Below are 17,670 nucleotides of genomic sequence, written 5' to 3' on the forward strand. Positions count from 1 at the left end.
CCTCCAAACCCCACTGTTGTCAAAGGAGGAGGAGGAACAGGGAGAAGAAAGAGGGAAATTGGATGAGCTGGCCAGGCACCAAAGCACCACTGAAAAAAGCACAGTCTGTGTGTCCACCTGCCTCGCACTCGCCCTGCGTCTGCCATGCTCTCCATGGCGCACTGAAGCTGATCGAAGGCAGCCAGCCAGGCACTGAAGTGCCGCCGAAAACAGCGGAGTCTGTGTGCGTGCCTGCTACGCACTCACCCATCACCCGTGCTCTCCACGGCTTGGATCAGCTGCACCGCACTGTGGAGAGCAGGGCTGATGCGGGCAAGGCAGGCATGCACACAGACTCTGCTGTTTTTGGTGGTGCTTCGGTGCCTGGCCATCCGCTTTGGATCGGCTGCAGCATGCCGTGGAGAGCAGGGTGGATGTGGGGCAAGTGTGAGGCAGGTGTGCACAAGGACTCCGCTTTTTTCAAGTGCCATTTTAACAACTGGTTCTCTGAACTCAAGAGAAAAAGTAGGTATTGGTTCTGCCGAACCGGTGCGAACCAACGGAATCCCACCACTGCATAAAGGCAATGGTTGCAAGCCACTGCCTCCTGCCCAAAGGAATCCTTTGGTTTCTAGGGGCTGGCTGATAAAAGTCCCTCCCAAAATCCAAGCAGGGAATCCTTCTTGGAGGGACTTTTCCAGCCAATTTGTTGAGAGCAAAAGTGCTACTTGGTGGAGAGATTCCCCATCAATCTGTTAGGCAGCACCTTTGCCATCAAAAGGATGGGTGAAAAGGGTTCTTCTAATTTCTGGGGACTAGCTCTAAATGCCCAGTGCTGAAAACACTCCATGCCAAAATCCTGCTTGGATTTTGGTTCCCTTCTGTGCTGCAACTCCAGCAATACACTGGAGAAAATCTCAGATCATGAAGATCTGAGCACTAAAGGGAGAAAAGCTGCCTCTCCCCCCCACTCCTTCAGCAGGCAGCTCTTTCCTACCATCTGTTTAATGACTTGCTCAATAGCTTAATGATTGCAATGAGGAGAGCTGAGATTGCAGTTGTTGAGTGAAATGGCCATGTGGGCAACAATCACAATCAATCACAATAATTAATAAAATCTGGACTTAATTGTGGTTGTAAGTTGAGGATTACCTGTAGCTAAGCCCTGCTAAGCATAGGGCTGTCTGCTAGAACAGACCAAAAGCCGGTCTATTCAAATATTCTTATGCTACAATGATCACCAAAACTGATATGGGAAATCTAAAGACATGAATGGAATTAACACCTTTCTCTTCATATTATCCAGCAAGAATTGATCCAGCCTGTAGATCATTTTATTTGTTCTTTTCTGGGATATTAGTTAAAACAACATTTTTAAAACTTTAATACCATTTGTTGACAACTGATATCTAACAGCTCATTATATATTCTAAAGTTTGTCACACAATAGATTTTCCCTTTTTTAATTATAGGGAGCATTTGCTTATTTTCACAACAGTGAGTTTGCCTTTTTCATAACAGTGGCACATTGGGTTTACATTTTTGTAAAATTTATCTGGCAAACATATATTTGTTGTTTGTGTGTGTGTGTGTGTGTGTATACACCAGCTTAATGTGTAATGTGCTATATTATAGCAATTATTGTGATATTTCATTTAACTTGGTTGTATACACATATTCTATGTAGTGTAATGGCTTGATGGGGGATAGGGTGGGATTCAAAATCAGCAGTAGTGTTTTGCCAATTGTTGCTGATTCAGGTTTTTTTTTCTTTTTTCTTTTTTGTAGGTGAAAAATTTACGTTCTGTTGTTTCCCGAGCTGCGGTTGTTTGTTTAGGAGATTTATTCAACTACCTGAAAAAGAGCATGGATCAAGAACTAGATAATACAGTTAAAGTCCTTTTGCATAAGGCTGGGGAATCAAACACCTTCATTAGGGAGGACGTTGACAAAGCACTGAAAGCTATGGTTAATAATGTGACTCCTGCACGTGCTCTTTCTTCTCTGATCAATGGAGGTCAAAGGTAGAATTTTGAATTATGGCCTTTCAGAGGCTTTCTTGACTCTGCTTAAAATAAAATAGGTAGAACTGTCAAGCTAATCATTATCAGAATTCAGCTCAGCCTGTTGCAGTTCTGATGATTGAATCTTCTTTTCCTTTAAACATAGGTATGAGAGATGAAAATGAGCAAATTTGAGAAGTAAAATGTGGCTTTATGCCAACTGGAAAGTGCGCAGACCACATTTTATCTCCAGATTGAGACATTGAGAAATGTATGAGTGGGAAAAAATAAAATGTACATTTCTTGATTTAGAGAATGCATATGGTAAACTGAATCTGTTCAAATTATGGAATATTTTGCATTTATATGGTTTTGAGGTTAGGTTGCTGAATGTGATTACAGCAATATATCATGGAAGTAATGCATGCATGAGAATGGATTAGTGGATAATTCAACAAGAAGTAAGTTAAGGATGTGTGATAATCCCTTGATTGTTTAAAATACTTCAGGTTAAATGTATAAAGAATGTTGGTAATGAAGATAATGTTATGGTGGTTGGGGATATTATTATTATTATTTATTAATGTGAATATGAATGTGTATTTACCTTTGCTTACAAGTGATATTTTATTGTCTGAAAACATGAATGACATGCAGTGAGCAGTGGATTATATGATGCATTGAAAAGTTGGAATTTGAAAATTTGTGTAGCAAAGACCAAGTTAGCTATGTTTAACACAGAAAATGGAATGAGTATAAGTTGTACCTAAATAGTGAAAAAAAATGAGCAATTAGATGAATTTATATACCTTGTTAGACAGAATATTTACTAAACAGGAATATAGGAAAATAACAGTTCCACCTTTTTTCTTGTCCATAATATGTAAAGGCTAGAAACAGTCTGCAACTATCTTACAATTTTAGTGAAGAGCTGATTTATTTTTGTCTCTTTGCTTGTGGCTACATAAGAAGTTAGGTATGACATACTCAAGAAGTGTGTGAGGTACAAGAAGAAGAAATAGGGTCAAGAATGAAAGAGTGCTAGATAAATGAGAATAAACTATAAAAGTGATTGAGCAGTACCTAAAAAGTTATGGTGAAGTGTGTGTGTGTGTGTGTGTGTGTGTGTGTGTATACACTGTATATATATATATATATATATATATATATATATATATATATATATATATATATATATATATATATATATAATGTATGTATGTATGTATGTATATATGTGTATATATATATATATATATATATTCTGCATATATATACTGTATATATATATATGTGTGTGTGTGTGTGTGTGTATACTGTATATACACACACACACACACATATATATATAATAGATGGATAGAATTGATTAGCTCTTGAAAAAGAGAAAAATGTATGAAGCAGTGTACAGAAATGATAGAATCAAAGATGAAAAGGTAGAGTAGATGGTTCAGGTGTAAACTAGATTTGCCTATATTTCCTTATGTCTGTAATTAACTATTTTTACTCCCTTCGTGCACTGTACATAAGCTGGTTTAAGTGTTTCTGTCATCCATCTTGGAAGCCATAGTGGAAAGGCAAGATGTAAGCAAGTGATGGCTGCACAAGAAAATATTTAAGCATGTTAATTAGCACGATTTCTGCTATTGTTACTTCTTTTTTATTTAAGATATTTCCTTAGCTTTAATGTCCAAAAAAAGACCTTGTCTAGCTGCCTTTTGCTGCAACATACCTGCATTTTAAATTGGAATTGTGTGGTTTGGAATGGATCCATTACATAAAGAGTCTTGCATTGCTACTAGCCAAATGAATTAAATTTAGCTCCAGATATCTGGGATTTTATGCCTTTGTTATCTTGATTCAGTTAGTAAAATGCATAAGAATTTTCAAAAAGTCTTTCAGCATCACTGTTGCAATAAATAATAATGGCGTATTTTTCTAAACTGTATATGCTTTTTATTCTTACCAGCCACTTAAATACAGCAGTAAGAAGATGCGCTGCCCAACATTTGTCAGATGTTGTAGAGCACATGGGACCAGGACGTATATTGTCTGGAATTAAGGATATAACTGACAAGATTTTGTCTGCTGTGGCCAAATTTGTCCAGGATAGTTCACAAGAAACAAGGTGTGCAGATGCATAAGTGAGGGGAAATGCTAAATGGCATGATTTTTGAAAATAAGGACATGATGTTTTAGACTGTTTTGTATGAAACCTTCTCTTAAATCTTGAAGAAATAACAAGAGGACATGATAAATAAAAGAAAAACAAAGAATCCCAAATGGGATTTTCAGGTGTGAAAATTTATCTCATACAGCAAAACACTGATATAAGTTTCTGTAGGTTTCTTACTGACTTAGATTTTTATAAAAGGTGGCCTTTTGTTTCTCCATTCTGGATGCCTCATTTATGGGGTATTTTACATACAAGGAGACATGAAAACTTTGTTGACAAAAACTGAGACATTCCAGTCTCAGTGAGGAAAAATTATTGCTTAACAGCTAAAAGTTGTTGCATATTTGGTTTTTAGCCCTTCACATTAATGAATTAAGTCCTTCTGCTTAAGCCGTTGTATTTATGGGAAATAACATCTTCATATTTTTTTTTATGGAACTAAAGTATAAATTCCTACATCTGATACTAAGTGTGTTCACAGTTTTGTTTGGAGACTTATTATTCTCATTTCACAAACTAGTAAATAGTGACATATGTCCATTGATCTTTAAGTATGCAAGAATGGTAGAAAGATAGAGAATCACATATCACATTTGGTTAGTATGTAGCTTCATATTTTCTTTCTAGATATTCCATATTTCTCTTTTCTGGCATCTCCAGAAAGCAGAAATCTGGAATATCTAGGAAAAACAAACAAATCCTCCAAGGTTTTTATGACTATAACTGCATCCTAAAGCAAGTATATTTAGTATAAAGGATGACAGTTGTATTCTAATACATAAAACTTGCCAGACCCAGAAAGGCTCAGTTAATATAATTTTCTTCCTTTTCTTTTTATTGCATTTTTATTTTGTTTAGAAAAAGAATCTGGTTTAAAAGAAATCTAGATTAATTTCATAAGTATATGTATTAATAAAACTTATTTTGTGATGTTTGTAGATACTATGGTCGAAAGATGCTTTTCACTTTGATGACACACACAGACTTTGATAAAATGCTTGAAAAGCATGTGCTGCCAAAGGACTTGCCTTATGTTAAAGAGACAGTCAGCAATTTGCGTCAGAAGGTATGTTAAAAAGAATTCCAAAATAAAATGGAATAATAAGCCACAAATTCCTATTTGGGGAGTGATAATGAACTGAACATGCTGCTTTATGATGTGGATAAATTTACAATATTTATGTTTGAAAAGGGCAGTATTTTAAGTACCATTATATCTCCCTTCCTTTTGATTTAATTTAAAGTTCTTTTTCCCGTTCCTCTTTAGCTATTATGTTTCTATGAGAAACTTTTCTCAAGTAATGTCTTTTGCAGTCCCTGACTTAAAAGTTAGTTATGCTTTTGTTATTTAATTAGAATGTGTTAATCTTTGAGATCTATTAAGACTGGCCCCCATGTTTTATAGTGCTTGGATTTCAATTTGAAAATAAGTTTTGAGTCCATTAAGTCCTTTGCTTTAGGACAGAAGAAACATTAAATGTTTTCATTAAACCTATTTTTATCAGAAGCAATGTAAAATCTTTTTATCAGAACTTTCTTCATTTACATTTTCTCTGTTGCTCTACTTTCTCCTGTGTTTACATATTTACAAGTTTTTTGAGGCAACTCCTCCCCCTATTTTATAAACATGTCCTTATTTCTTGATGTTATTGTATTAGAAAGAAATGAAGATATGAGGCAATATAGAGAATTGAAATAAATATTTTTTTATTCTTGTTACATAATTTCAGGGACTTGGAGAGATGCCAATAGTTACACCCTCAGCCAAAGGAAGGCGTTCTCATACTGGCAACATAGACAATTCAAGATCAAAGATGTCACGCAAAGTACTTAGTGCTAGTGACAGGTATGGTTGTGCCCTCCTGCTTCAAAGATTCCATCCACATAGCATCTTTCAGTTGTTGCAAATCTAAAAGAAAATATTGTTTATCTAAAACATTTATACAGTTGCTATATATAAATGGGGATGAGTTTTACTTGATCTTGTTCAGTGTAAGTGGAAAATTGAACACAGAGCGTGTTTGTAAACTAGGCATAGAAAAATTGGAACAAAAGAAAATACAAAATTAACATTTCAGAACTTCCTTCTTATGTGCATGATATTTGTCAGGGATTTTAGCTAGTGATCCCAACGAAGTAAGCACAGCCGAGACGTTCCAATCTTGAATGCAAAACTTTATTGAGTACAACATACCAGCATTGATGAATAGAAAAACAGCTCTGGCAATATGGCACCAGAACAATAAGTAAAAAGACTAAATCTTCCTTCCCCTTTTGACACATTGTCCAATTAGTCTTCGGACAGTTGTTGTGAGAAGAAAATCTCTTCTTGCAGTAACAGTTCTTGGACAAACTTGATTCCCATGTGGTTAGAATCCACCTGTGCATTCCATCACCACTCTTCCCCCCTTGGTCTGTTGGCAAGCTATGGAGCGACATGGTTGGCATAGCGTGCATGTGTTTTTGTAGCTTGACAATATGATTGCTTCTTTTTAATAACTAAATTGTCACATTTTTATGCATTTTGCTTGTGAGAATCCAAAATGTTAAATAACATTTTTCTTATATTAGTACTTGAAAGGTTTTAAAAAACTGGTTTTTCACTGTTGACACTCTATAAAAGCAAAGCTTACACCTAAGTAAAAAAAATCATCCAAGAAATATAATTATTTTCAAAATAGCAGTAGATGATATTTCATTTAATGGAATTAAATGATCTGCAGGATAGAAATATTTTCCAAATCACTGAAAAATACTACAGTTGAGACTGAATAAACCTAGTCCTGAGCTTCCCTTTCTGAATTTGCAGTTGATAATTTCTGAATCCCTCTTTCTCATTTAATTTTATATCAGTCATTGTTGCATTAAACTCTCAGCTTTGGTACATTTCTTTGTATTCATGTTACAAATACAAATTTTCAGGATTTGGTTACTAGCCTACATGAAACTAATGTTATAACTGACCTGATCTCTGTAGGATCCAAGAGCTCAGTTTTTTTTTTCTGTAACCTTTTAGAAGCTAATAAATTCAATAACTTTAAAACTCTTAAATTAATACAGTACGTATAAAGAAAGATCCATGCTGTCATTATTTTCTCAACAGAGAGATTAGAGAAATACGTGATATGTCCAGGAAATTAGGCCCGCGCAATGCTTTGGAAAATGCTGAATATGTAAAGTTTATAACCACTTTACTGAATGCAAAAGATTTCCGCGATCGAATTAATGGAATTAAACAACTTTTAGAAGACACAGAGAACAATCAAGACCTTGTTGTTGCGAACATTGTGAAGGTAATATTATATAGGTCACAACAGAACCTTCAGTGTTCTCTAGAACTGGCAGGAAACCACGTAGGTCATAAATTATGCTATTTACTCTGAAAAATATAATAGAAATGCAAGAAACAAATGAGTATAAGGAAAAGATAAGTAAATCATTAACCTAGTAGATAGAATCATAGTTGCAGCAGGAAACCTCAAATTAATAATGGTGAGAATCAGGGCTTTTTTTCTAAAAAAAAAAAAAAAGGTGCCGGAACTCTCATCTTGTTATTTATTTATATAATTTTATTTATAATTTATTTATATAATTAAACAATCATATATTCAATTCTTAACATACATTTTGTTTCATATATAAATATAAAAGCATGATAGGCTCTGTATTTGTACGATGGCCAATTATCTCAGTGTGCAGAAAGGTGGATAACTACAAACAGAAGTTGCAACCCCTCTCCTTTTCACTGCATGGGAGTTCAGACCTGCGATGAACTGGGCTGATAGATCTAGAATCTCATATAATTATTTAGTGACAGCAGTCTATTTTATAACTCTGTAATAATATCAGACACAGGTATGTGAAATGCTGTCCAATTCAAAGATTAGTTGTGGATTCAAAGAAATAAGAAATACCGTCAGACTATCTATATGGATTCTTTACTGACCCAGATCTGTGTATTTGCATAGTGTGTTTTATCAGTAACTCTGATCACAAGGAAGGAGATGCATGATTCTGCCTCCTCGCCAAGGATTTAGTTTATGAAAAGTGAGCATCTGTAAACTCTAGTCTGGCTCTTAAGGCTCCACTCCATGTGACTTGGATTTCTGTGTTAGATGGCTGCATTTCAGACACCATTCAATAATCTGATTGATACAGGCCATAAAATTAGAAACTGAACACTCCAGAAGGTAGAGGTCAACCAGTAATTTATTGTGATCTACTGTGCTGGGCAGCAGCTCTTTGTGGTCAAGTAACAGGCTGTGTGAGGAAAGGAAGGGTGGGATGATGGAAAGGGATCAACCTGCACTGCTGAGCAAGGCAAGAACTACCGTATTTTTCAGACCATAAGACACACCCAGTTTTTAGAACAGGAAAACAAGAAAAAATATTCTGAACCAAATAGCACCGGTATACTAAAACAGGGCTTTTCAACCTTTTCATCCATTGCACCACTTTTAGGACAAGGCAATGTCCGAGTACCACCAGTCGCCCAGTGACTGTGCAGTTACGACGGCACTGAAAAAAGTGACTTATGACCATTTTCACACTTATGACCGTTGCAGCATCCCCAGGGTCATGTGATTTACATTTGGATGCTTGGCAATCGATTCATATTTATGATGGTCACATTGTTCCAGGGTCATGTGATCGCCTTTTGCAACCTTCTGACAAGCATAGTGGGGAAACCAGATTCACTTAACAGTCATGTTACTAATTTAATTTCTCTCTCTCCCCTTCTCTTTCTCTCCCTCTCTCCCCTTCCCTCTTTCTTTCTCTCTCCTCTCTCCCTCTTTCTCTCTCTCCCTATTTTTCTCTTTCCCTCTATTTCTCCCTCTTTTTCTCTCCATTTCCTTCCCTTTCTCCTTCTCCCTCTCCCTCTCCCTATTTTTCTTTCCTTCTATTTCTCCCTTTCTCTCTCCCTCTATTTCCCTCCCTTTCTTTCTCCTTGTCTCTCTCCCTTTCTTTCTTTCTTTCTCCCTGTTTCCCTCTTCCTCTTTCTCCATTTCTCTCCCTTTCTTTCTCCTTCTCTCTCTCACTTTCTCTCCCTATTTCTTTCTCCTCTCTCCCTCTCTCTCTCTTTCTCTCCCTCCCTCTCCCATTGTCCCTTCTTTCTTTCTTTCCTTCCTTTCTTTCTTCCTTCCCTCCCTCGCGCTGCTCATTGCAGCAGCGCGAGTGAGATGGGCCGATTTGCGTTCCTGGCAATCTCCCTCGCTCCGTTTCAGCCTGCTTTCTCTTGTAGCAAGGGAAGCTGAAATTGAGTGAGGGAGATTGCAGGAGTACGAGATCGGCGTTTCTCAGCACGTGCTGATTCGTGCTCCTGGCAATCTCAACACAGCTTGTTGAAAAGTTTTTTTTTCCTCCCAAAAAAGTGCCGGAACGCTGTTCTGAGCGTTCTATGAGAAAAAAGCCCTGGTGAGAATACAAAATAAAGAAAGAGATGCCTGGAAATGATAAACAGAACACTTCCAAAAATTGTATTGCTTCTTGTGTCCTGATAGATTCTAGATATTAGAAATATTGCCAAGAAAAACAAACATATCTTCAGGAATTGGAATAGTATGGACTAGAGTTATCATGATTTTATTGTAGATCAATTTTACTTCCAATGGCAAAATCATTGCAATCTACTCCATTCCCCAAACGTTATCTGAAGTGTTCAATACACACAGTAAACCGTTTTGTTATATTAATTTATGATTGTAGGAAAATAGTTTCATGTTACTCAAAATGACTTTCACTAGTTTTATCGAGACAGGCAGTTCAAGCTCATTGTTTCAGAGGCAACCTAAATAACTTTCATTACATCATCTTGTACAAATGAGCCACAATTTATTTCTTCAAAACCTCCAGGCATGTTGGAACTTAAAATACTGAATAACAAATATTTCAGTTGTCTCTTTATAAACATTCTGATATAAAGTTTAATTTTACAAACATTTTAAACATCGCTTTCACAGAATTGTGTTGATTCAAATCATATTATAAGACACTCAATTTAGCCAGAAAACAGATTTAACTACAGTTTTTAACTTCTGGTAAAACCATAATATAAGATATTCATGAGTAATTGGTCAATATTTTCCATGTACATATTGCGGTATTGTGCTTATACAGAAAATGATAGCTGCATGAATCACTCCTTGTCAGCTTTGCAGTGAAGTAAAATAACTATCGTGTGGAAGATAAATATAAATATTGCATTATTCTGTGTAAGCAACATTATATAAACTATGTGTCATTCATGGACAATTAATGAGAGACATAAAGGGGGGGAAGGAAATCAAAAAATAAAAAAAGAAATTTGGCTAAATCTAGTTTAGTCCAGCACCAGTCATAGTATTTATCCATATATTTCTATTCTTGCAAATTATTTCTACCATGTTCATATATCATGCATTTTATTAACTCCATGCTATCACATTGCAAAATGAATTGCCTTAAATGAGCAGATCAATCATCCTAAGCATTATTGTTTATTTTCTATTTCTTTTGTGTGATAGTTCTTTGTCAGATATTCTTTAAGCGATTGAGTATCTCTTGGAGTTTAAACTCCTTTAATAGTTGGGGGGTTTAGGTATTCTTGAGCAAAGAAGCATATTACTTAAAGAATGTTAAAACTGCTTATATATGGCTTCCGGCTCACACGTGTGGTGCTTCCGGACAGGAACAGTCTGCTTTCTGCCATGTTTCTTTTTTGGAGGACCCTGAAAAGGGTCAAAAATTGCCCTGGAGGTGTGATTACCGAGAGGAAGACTTCCCTGCGATCGCAGAAGGGTGGCAGCCCTCTGCTGGAATCTGGGATCATCTCCTTTGGCCCAAAGAAGAGACCGGCCATAAAGATGGCCGATTACTAAGCCGCTCCTTGCGGAAAGCCAAAAGCACTACCTAGCACTAAGAAGCAATCTGGAGGACCTGGATGAGCTTTTCCCTTAACCATCTTCCTGTGGGACTTTCCTGAAAATCTCCATCCCCATTTTTTGAGAAAACGGTGAATATTTAGTTTGGGAACAAATCTTAAAGCCTCAAAGCTTCAAAAGAAACTCAATTAATTCAGCAAAGAAATTAAGCAATTTCATCTGTATTTACTAAAAAAGCTTCTATTTGTTGCTGGGGATCCACTATCCTATTTTCTCTCTAAACTGTAAATTAAGGAAAAAAATTGGACTAATCCTACAAAAGTTCTATATTAATTTGGGGAAAAAAGAAAATTCTTACATTGAATGTTATATGTTATTGATGACATCTTGGGGCGAAACTTGGTACAGTAAGTAAATTTTCTTTTTCTGTTGTGAGAGCTGACTGAATAACAGAGCTGTCCTTGACACTATGCTTAAAGATAAGTGTGGGAACACCTGGCACTGAATACAACTCTTCAGGAGGTGGAAAATCTTTGACTATTATTAAAACAGCCTCCATGAAAGATTTACCTGCAAACAAAAATGAAATGGATGAATACATCCCACCACTTTATTATAAACTGATACTGGACACAATTTTGGCAATGACAGAGCAAATTAAAGTGAAACTGCAAGAAAAATCTGACAACTTAAAGCCACCAAATCAATTTTTGACTTTAAATGAGGAAAAGATAATCCAAAACCAAATAGAAGAAGTGGAAACTAACACTAAAATATCAATTATCAAAAACTGAATTATTAAAGCAAAAATATAATATAATGGTTACAAAGGGGACATCTTCCTTGCAAAACTGACATTTGGATACGCTCCCTGGATTCAAATAAGGGGTTTAGGAAGAAAGGAAGATACATTTGAGAATTTAAAGATGCCAAGAGGGAAGACTGATTGGCACAGAAGGAAGGCAAGAGTTAGATTTAAAAAACTGAACTTGTTTCTTTGTTGGGATTCCTACAGATAGACTATAAAAATTTCTTTCAATGGATTAAGGGGAATCTCTAAAAAATATAACTGATTTTACATTTAGCTTTTAGATCTGTAAAGGAAAACAAAAGTAAGATTTTAGATATTATAGAACTTGGAATGACATCAAAAGATAGTATTTTAATAATTTATGTACGGTTAAGATGACTTATTGCTAAGTACATTGATTTGTGCTTAGAGTGTAAGCCGCCCTGAGTCTTCGGAGAAGGGCGGGATATAAATGGGATTAAAATAAAAAAATAAAAAAATTATAGACTATATAAGTGGTTACTTTTGAACTATAGTATAGAATCTAGAATTTTATATATATAAGATAGGATTTTAATAATTGTTGAACGGTTAAGACAAAAATATATTTCTAATAACTGGTGATTTGTTAAGATGAAAACTAGACTTTAATGATAAAACATAAGAATGTTTTGTAATGAACAAAGTAAATTTTGTAGACAAGAGAATTATTCTTTATTGAAATAGGGAATTGTGGGTTACCCAAAAATTAAGCTTTCTTCTATATACTATAGGCTATTCTAGAATATCCTATTGCAATTAGATGAAATTTAAAAACAGGATATTGATATGTATTAGTGAAAATATATTTTAAATTTTATTAATTGACTAGGTTACAACTAGAAGTGTATTAGCTTACCTATTTTGACTATGTAATAACTAAGGGAATCAGAGAGGGCATCTCTGTTGATCCAACCTGAGCTATTTACAACTGGTTATTTCTTCTTTTAAGTACCCAACCACCATATTGTTTCACAAATACATGTATATGTAAATATTAAAAAAATCAATAAAACTTGTATTAAAAAAACCTGCATATATATGAGTTGTATGTCCTTGATTTGCAAAGGGGTTTGCAATCCTTTGGCTGACCAACAATTCTTCAGGATATTTCACTAGTGTAGCAATATATGAAAGAAAAAGCACTTGTTTAGGTTTACATTGAAAATTAATAGAAAAGTTGGGACCTGAACACTTTTCCATAGGATTCCACATTTTAAACTTGACAGTTTAAATATATATTTGCTCAAAGAAAATAATTCAAACTATTTTGTAATTGTCTAGATCTTTGATGCCTTCAAGTCTCGCTTACATGACTCCAATAGCAAAGTCAATCAGGTTGCTCTAGAGACCATGCACCAATTGATTCCTCTGTTGAAAGAGAAACTATCTCCTGTTATCAACATGCTGATTCCTGCCTTGGTTGATAACAATCTGAATTCTAAGAATCCAGGCATCTATGCTGCTGCCACCAATGTCATCCAGGCTCTTTGTCAACACTTAGGTAAACTGATTTATTCTTTCATCTGCTAGACTGAGCTTTAAGGTGTAGGGTTGCAAAAAAGAGGGGACTAAACAATTTGGAATTTATGCATTTTTGTTTATCCACTTATAATACAAATGTGTGTTTTATTAACCATTGTTTCTTGTCCTGCCCTCTGGTGCTTTGGTGAATAATGTGACTCCCTCTTTTTGGTGGCAAAATACTCAAATACTGGAATACTGCTATCATGTCTCCCCTATTTCTTCTTACCGATAATTTGTAGATTATGTCAGAAAGGTCTATTCAAATTAAACTATTGGCCCATGTGTTGCTTTTTAAAATTTTATTTATTAATCCTGTATTTTTATAAATAACTCAAGGCAGCAAACATTTTTGTTTTCCCCAAAACAACCTTCTAAAGAGATGGGGCTGAATGACTGTCACAAGGTCATCCAGCTGGCTTTCATGGCTAAAGTGGGACTGGTTGGGGACATTTTCCTATTTTCTGTAGCTCACAATTACACTAAATTGTGCTACTGAAATATGGTGACCAATATTTATGTTTATCTATTTGTATGCTTTCTCGATCACCTAGGGAACTTTAGGCAGTTTTTGATACCATACCTTTATTTTATTTTTCTCTGTCTTAAATTTCAGTGGTAAAATGTTGCCTACTTTCTATAACCCTACTGCCACAGTAGAACTCAATTTTAAAAATAGTCAACCATTCTGTAATATCACCGCAATGCCATGTTTCTCAGTTAACATTCAGAATTAAAAACAATGAAAAAGCAGTCCCAAAGGTGCTTTTCTGGAGTCAGAGCTGAAGAAGCTTCTTGAATGAGAAGCGAAATGTCTTCAAAGAAAAGACAAAGTCCAGTTGCCTTGTGAAAAAAGCACCTTTGGGATAACTATGACCTCGATGATTGAGAATCTCCATAGACAATGAAAATGTAGGAGTGTTCTCCACTCTACCCAGCACCAAACATTGCAATTCACAACATACAATAGCTGCATTAAACCATCATGTTAAGTGAAACTAAATAAACTATACTTCAATTTAATGTAGCATGTAAATTCATCCATTGAGATTCTGGGATTTCTGGGACTCGAGACTAAATTTTTCTATCCCCTTGCCATCTTCCAAACTCTGTTTCATCTTTATTGTTATATACCAAATTCTTGTTATTAGAGGTCAGAGCTAAATCTCCTGAAGCAAATCCTGTGTTTTATGTCCTTATTTCCTTTGCTTCAAGACAATTACCTGCTTCTCCAGCCATTCTGCACTAAGGCCCAGTTTCTGAATGGAAAAGCCAAACAAGACATAACTGAAAAAGTAGCTGGTAAGGCTTTCAGCAGTTTTCTTTATGCTTCATGTCTTTTTTTTTTCTCATCAGTGATTTTTTTTCTCTGTAAGACTGATCTATATTGAATAAATCTATCGTGTATTTTCCAAGAGTCTTTATTCAAATGTTTCTGTATTGCAGGGTTGGCAATAGATAGTTTTAGTTTGAAGTTCATGGCCAATACAGGAAACTGAAAAATAAATGGAGTATGGCCTGTTAATATTCTATTCCACTGAAGTGTTTGAAATCAAAATACAGATGTTTTCTATTGGTACAAGTTTGTTTGGTAGAAATGTATTTGTTCTTCCAATATTTACCATGCTTCTAGAAGATCCTTTGACTTTTCTGTATGCAGTATGTTCATACTTCACAACAGTCGCTTCTCAATTTGCACAATAGCATTCTTAAAAAGACTATATTAAGATAGAATTTCTCTTCAGTTTTAGGATATAATCTGGGGAGTCAGCATCTTGCTGTATTTTTGCATGAAAAATAATCTTTCTTCCTTGGTTCTTTTCCTGCATTCAGAACTTGTTGTTGAGTTGCATCCCCGGAAGCCTCATGCAGTGGAGCAGAAAGTCTTGGTAGTTTTATGGCATTTGTTGGGCAACATGACAAACAGCGGCTCCTTGCCTGGAGCTGGTGGAAATATTCGGGCAGCCACTGCTAAACTGTCAAAAGCACTTTTTGCACAAATGGGTCAGAATCTGTTGATCCAAGCTGCATCTCAGCCCCCACACATAAAAAGAACTCTGGAGGAATTTCTTGACCAAACTACCTGAAGCAGACTCTGACATGGACATAAAAAATATTAGGCTTTGGATAACAGCATACAGTTTTACATGGGCCGGAATGGATCATTTTCAAGCAGCCTGCCTTTATTATGTTTGTACTTTTCATGCAGAAATGAAATTGGACTGACTGCTTTTAATGACCAACCATTTAGGACTTTATTTTTCCAGTTGGAAGTCCAAGGCTGAAACCAAAATCAGTATGAGACTTGCAAATGTACTTCCTGTCCTGGTGCTGTTCCAAGATTCTGTAGAATCGGGATTGGATGTCTGTGAAAGCAAAGTCAACTCTGCTTCTTTGCACTCTTTTCGACTTGGTGGCATGGCACCGTGTGTACTAACAAAGATGAAATTTAGAAATAGTTTTAATCATGAAATCATGTTATGACATGTCTTCTCATATAGCCTTAAAAGGGGTGGAGGGACTTTGGAGAGACATTTGATATTTGTGGAAAAAAATGTATTTTAAAAATCAGTCCCACTCATGATTGTGCAGTGTTAGCTTGCTTTTGCTGCTGTTGATGTATTACATCTGCTTGACAGTTGAGCAGAATTATCTGCACATTGTTGTTAAACTTGGAAAAGGTTTTAATGAAGCATGTTGACCAAAATTTATAGAAAATAATTTTTTACAGATTTTGAACATGTCTTAAAAGAGATGGCACATGTTGAATATAGCTTCCATATTTTAGTGTGAAAAAATATTACTGAATTTTATCTGTCCAAAATTTATAAAGGTGTTAACTTTTCTGACCTTATGTGCAATCCTCAGCAATATAGTGCCAGTTGTGCTCTCAAAATATGAAACCTACAAGTACTGTATTCATCTTAAAGATAAAAAGTTATAAAAATAAATGGCTTTATTTCTGTAAATAATGTGGTTTATTTCCCTTTCCCGATTTGTCTTGAAGATTATTGTTTTTGAAACAATATGTTCTAACTACCGTACTTGACACATTTCCATTCAATTGTGTCCAGAGCCTGCCTGGACAAGTCCCTGCAGTTTTGTTTGCAAAATTCTTTAGAAGTGGTTTGCCATCATCTTCTTCCTAGGACATGACTGGGCCAAAGTTAACCAGCTGGTTTTGTGTCTATGGCAGGACTAGAACTCAAGTCTCCTGGTTTGCCAAGCAAAGGACTAAGAAATTGTAAACAAATATGAAAAGGAAACCCATAAGGGTTTTTTCACCAATACTATTCATTCCTGTCCTTGGTCCCATCACATTCATATGGTGTTTCATACATTTTTCTTTTGTTCTTTAAACTTATCTCTTTTACCTCCTTCCCCCAAGATTCCCATCAACCTTCCATTTTTGCTCTAGGCCTCCATTCTTCATGTACTGCTTTGAAATGGCCCTTGTCAGCCACCTAAGTGTAATCTACAAGCATTTTCAATACGAGATTGATCAATTGTCTTTGTTAAGCATGTTTCACTGTAAATGGAAATAAAAATTGAAGTCATTCTGCATAGGACAGTTGAAATTTTTTGGTACCAAGTTTGATAACCTCTGGCAAAGTGAGTATTTTACTGTAATAAATAAGTGATGATCAGATAACTTCATTCTTCAATAACTCAGAATTAGTACATTACAATGACAGGAACAAGAGACTTGGTGGAGCAGTGGGCTGATGCCTCCTTAAGTAACACCAGCTGCCTGCAATTAGTGCAGGTTCACATCCCACCAGGCTCAAGGTTGACTCAGCCTTCCATCCTTCCGAGGTAAGTAAAATGAGGACCCAGATTGTTGGGGGCAATTAAGCTGACTTTGTAATAATGCCACTTGGGGGTGTGTGTGAAAGCCCTAACAAGCAGGCATATATATAGAATGAAGGCTACTGCTAAGCTTGTAAGCCGCCCCGACTCTTCGGAGAAGGGCGAGATATAAATGTAATAAAAATAAAATAAATAAAAATAAAAGCACAGTTGTTTTGGCAGTGGTTGAACTTTGCAGAAGTACTCGTTTTTCCGAGGTAATTATTCAGTAGTGCAAGAGACGCTCAGAATTGCTTTTCTAGTTACAACTAAATTCTAGAGGATTTAGGACGCCTTCCTTTATCTACTCAGCAAATAGCATCAAAATTACGGTGTTTTCCCATGTCAGGTATGCTCTCCAATTCCGCAGATTGCACACAGAAGCAAACAAAATAATCGCCCGTTTGCAGCTCCCAAAGAAATTAAGCCATTATCAGGGTAGAGTGAGAG

General features: G+C 35.7%; 1 protein-coding gene across 4 annotated transcripts in view; it reads left to right on the forward strand.

The window, feature by feature from the left end:
* Nucleotides 1–17,060, forward strand: part of TOGARAM1 (TOG array regulator of axonemal microtubules 1) — a 41,428-nt gene extending 24,368 nt beyond the window's left edge. For 2 of the 4 annotated variants that reach the window (XM_083351007.1, XM_083351008.1), the window contains exons 15-22: nucleotides 1,768–2,003; nucleotides 3,952–4,110; nucleotides 5,098–5,224; nucleotides 5,889–6,004; nucleotides 7,262–7,451; nucleotides 13,132–13,351; nucleotides 14,587–14,673; nucleotides 15,205–17,060. In XM_083351007.1, the coding sequence (XP_083207133.1) occupies nucleotides 1,768–2,003; nucleotides 3,952–4,110; nucleotides 5,098–5,224; nucleotides 5,889–6,004; nucleotides 7,262–7,451; nucleotides 13,132–13,351; nucleotides 14,587–14,673; nucleotides 15,205–15,458 (1,389 nt within the window). In that variant the 3' untranslated portion in view covers nucleotides 15,459–17,060. Of the gene's footprint in view, nucleotides 1–1,767; nucleotides 2,004–3,951; nucleotides 4,111–5,097; nucleotides 5,225–5,888; nucleotides 6,005–7,261; nucleotides 7,452–13,131; nucleotides 13,352–14,522; nucleotides 14,674–15,204 lie in introns of all 4 variants that reach the window. The other 2 variants (XR_014491014.1, XM_083351009.1) reach the window with 2 other exon arrangements.
* The last annotated feature ends 610 nt before the right edge of the window (nucleotides 17,061–17,670 follow it).

This window comes from Vipera ursinii, assembly GCF_947247035.1.
Source record: "Vipera ursinii genome assembly, chromosome: 1".
NCBI lineage: Eukaryota > Metazoa > Chordata > Lepidosauria > Squamata > Viperidae > Vipera > Vipera ursinii.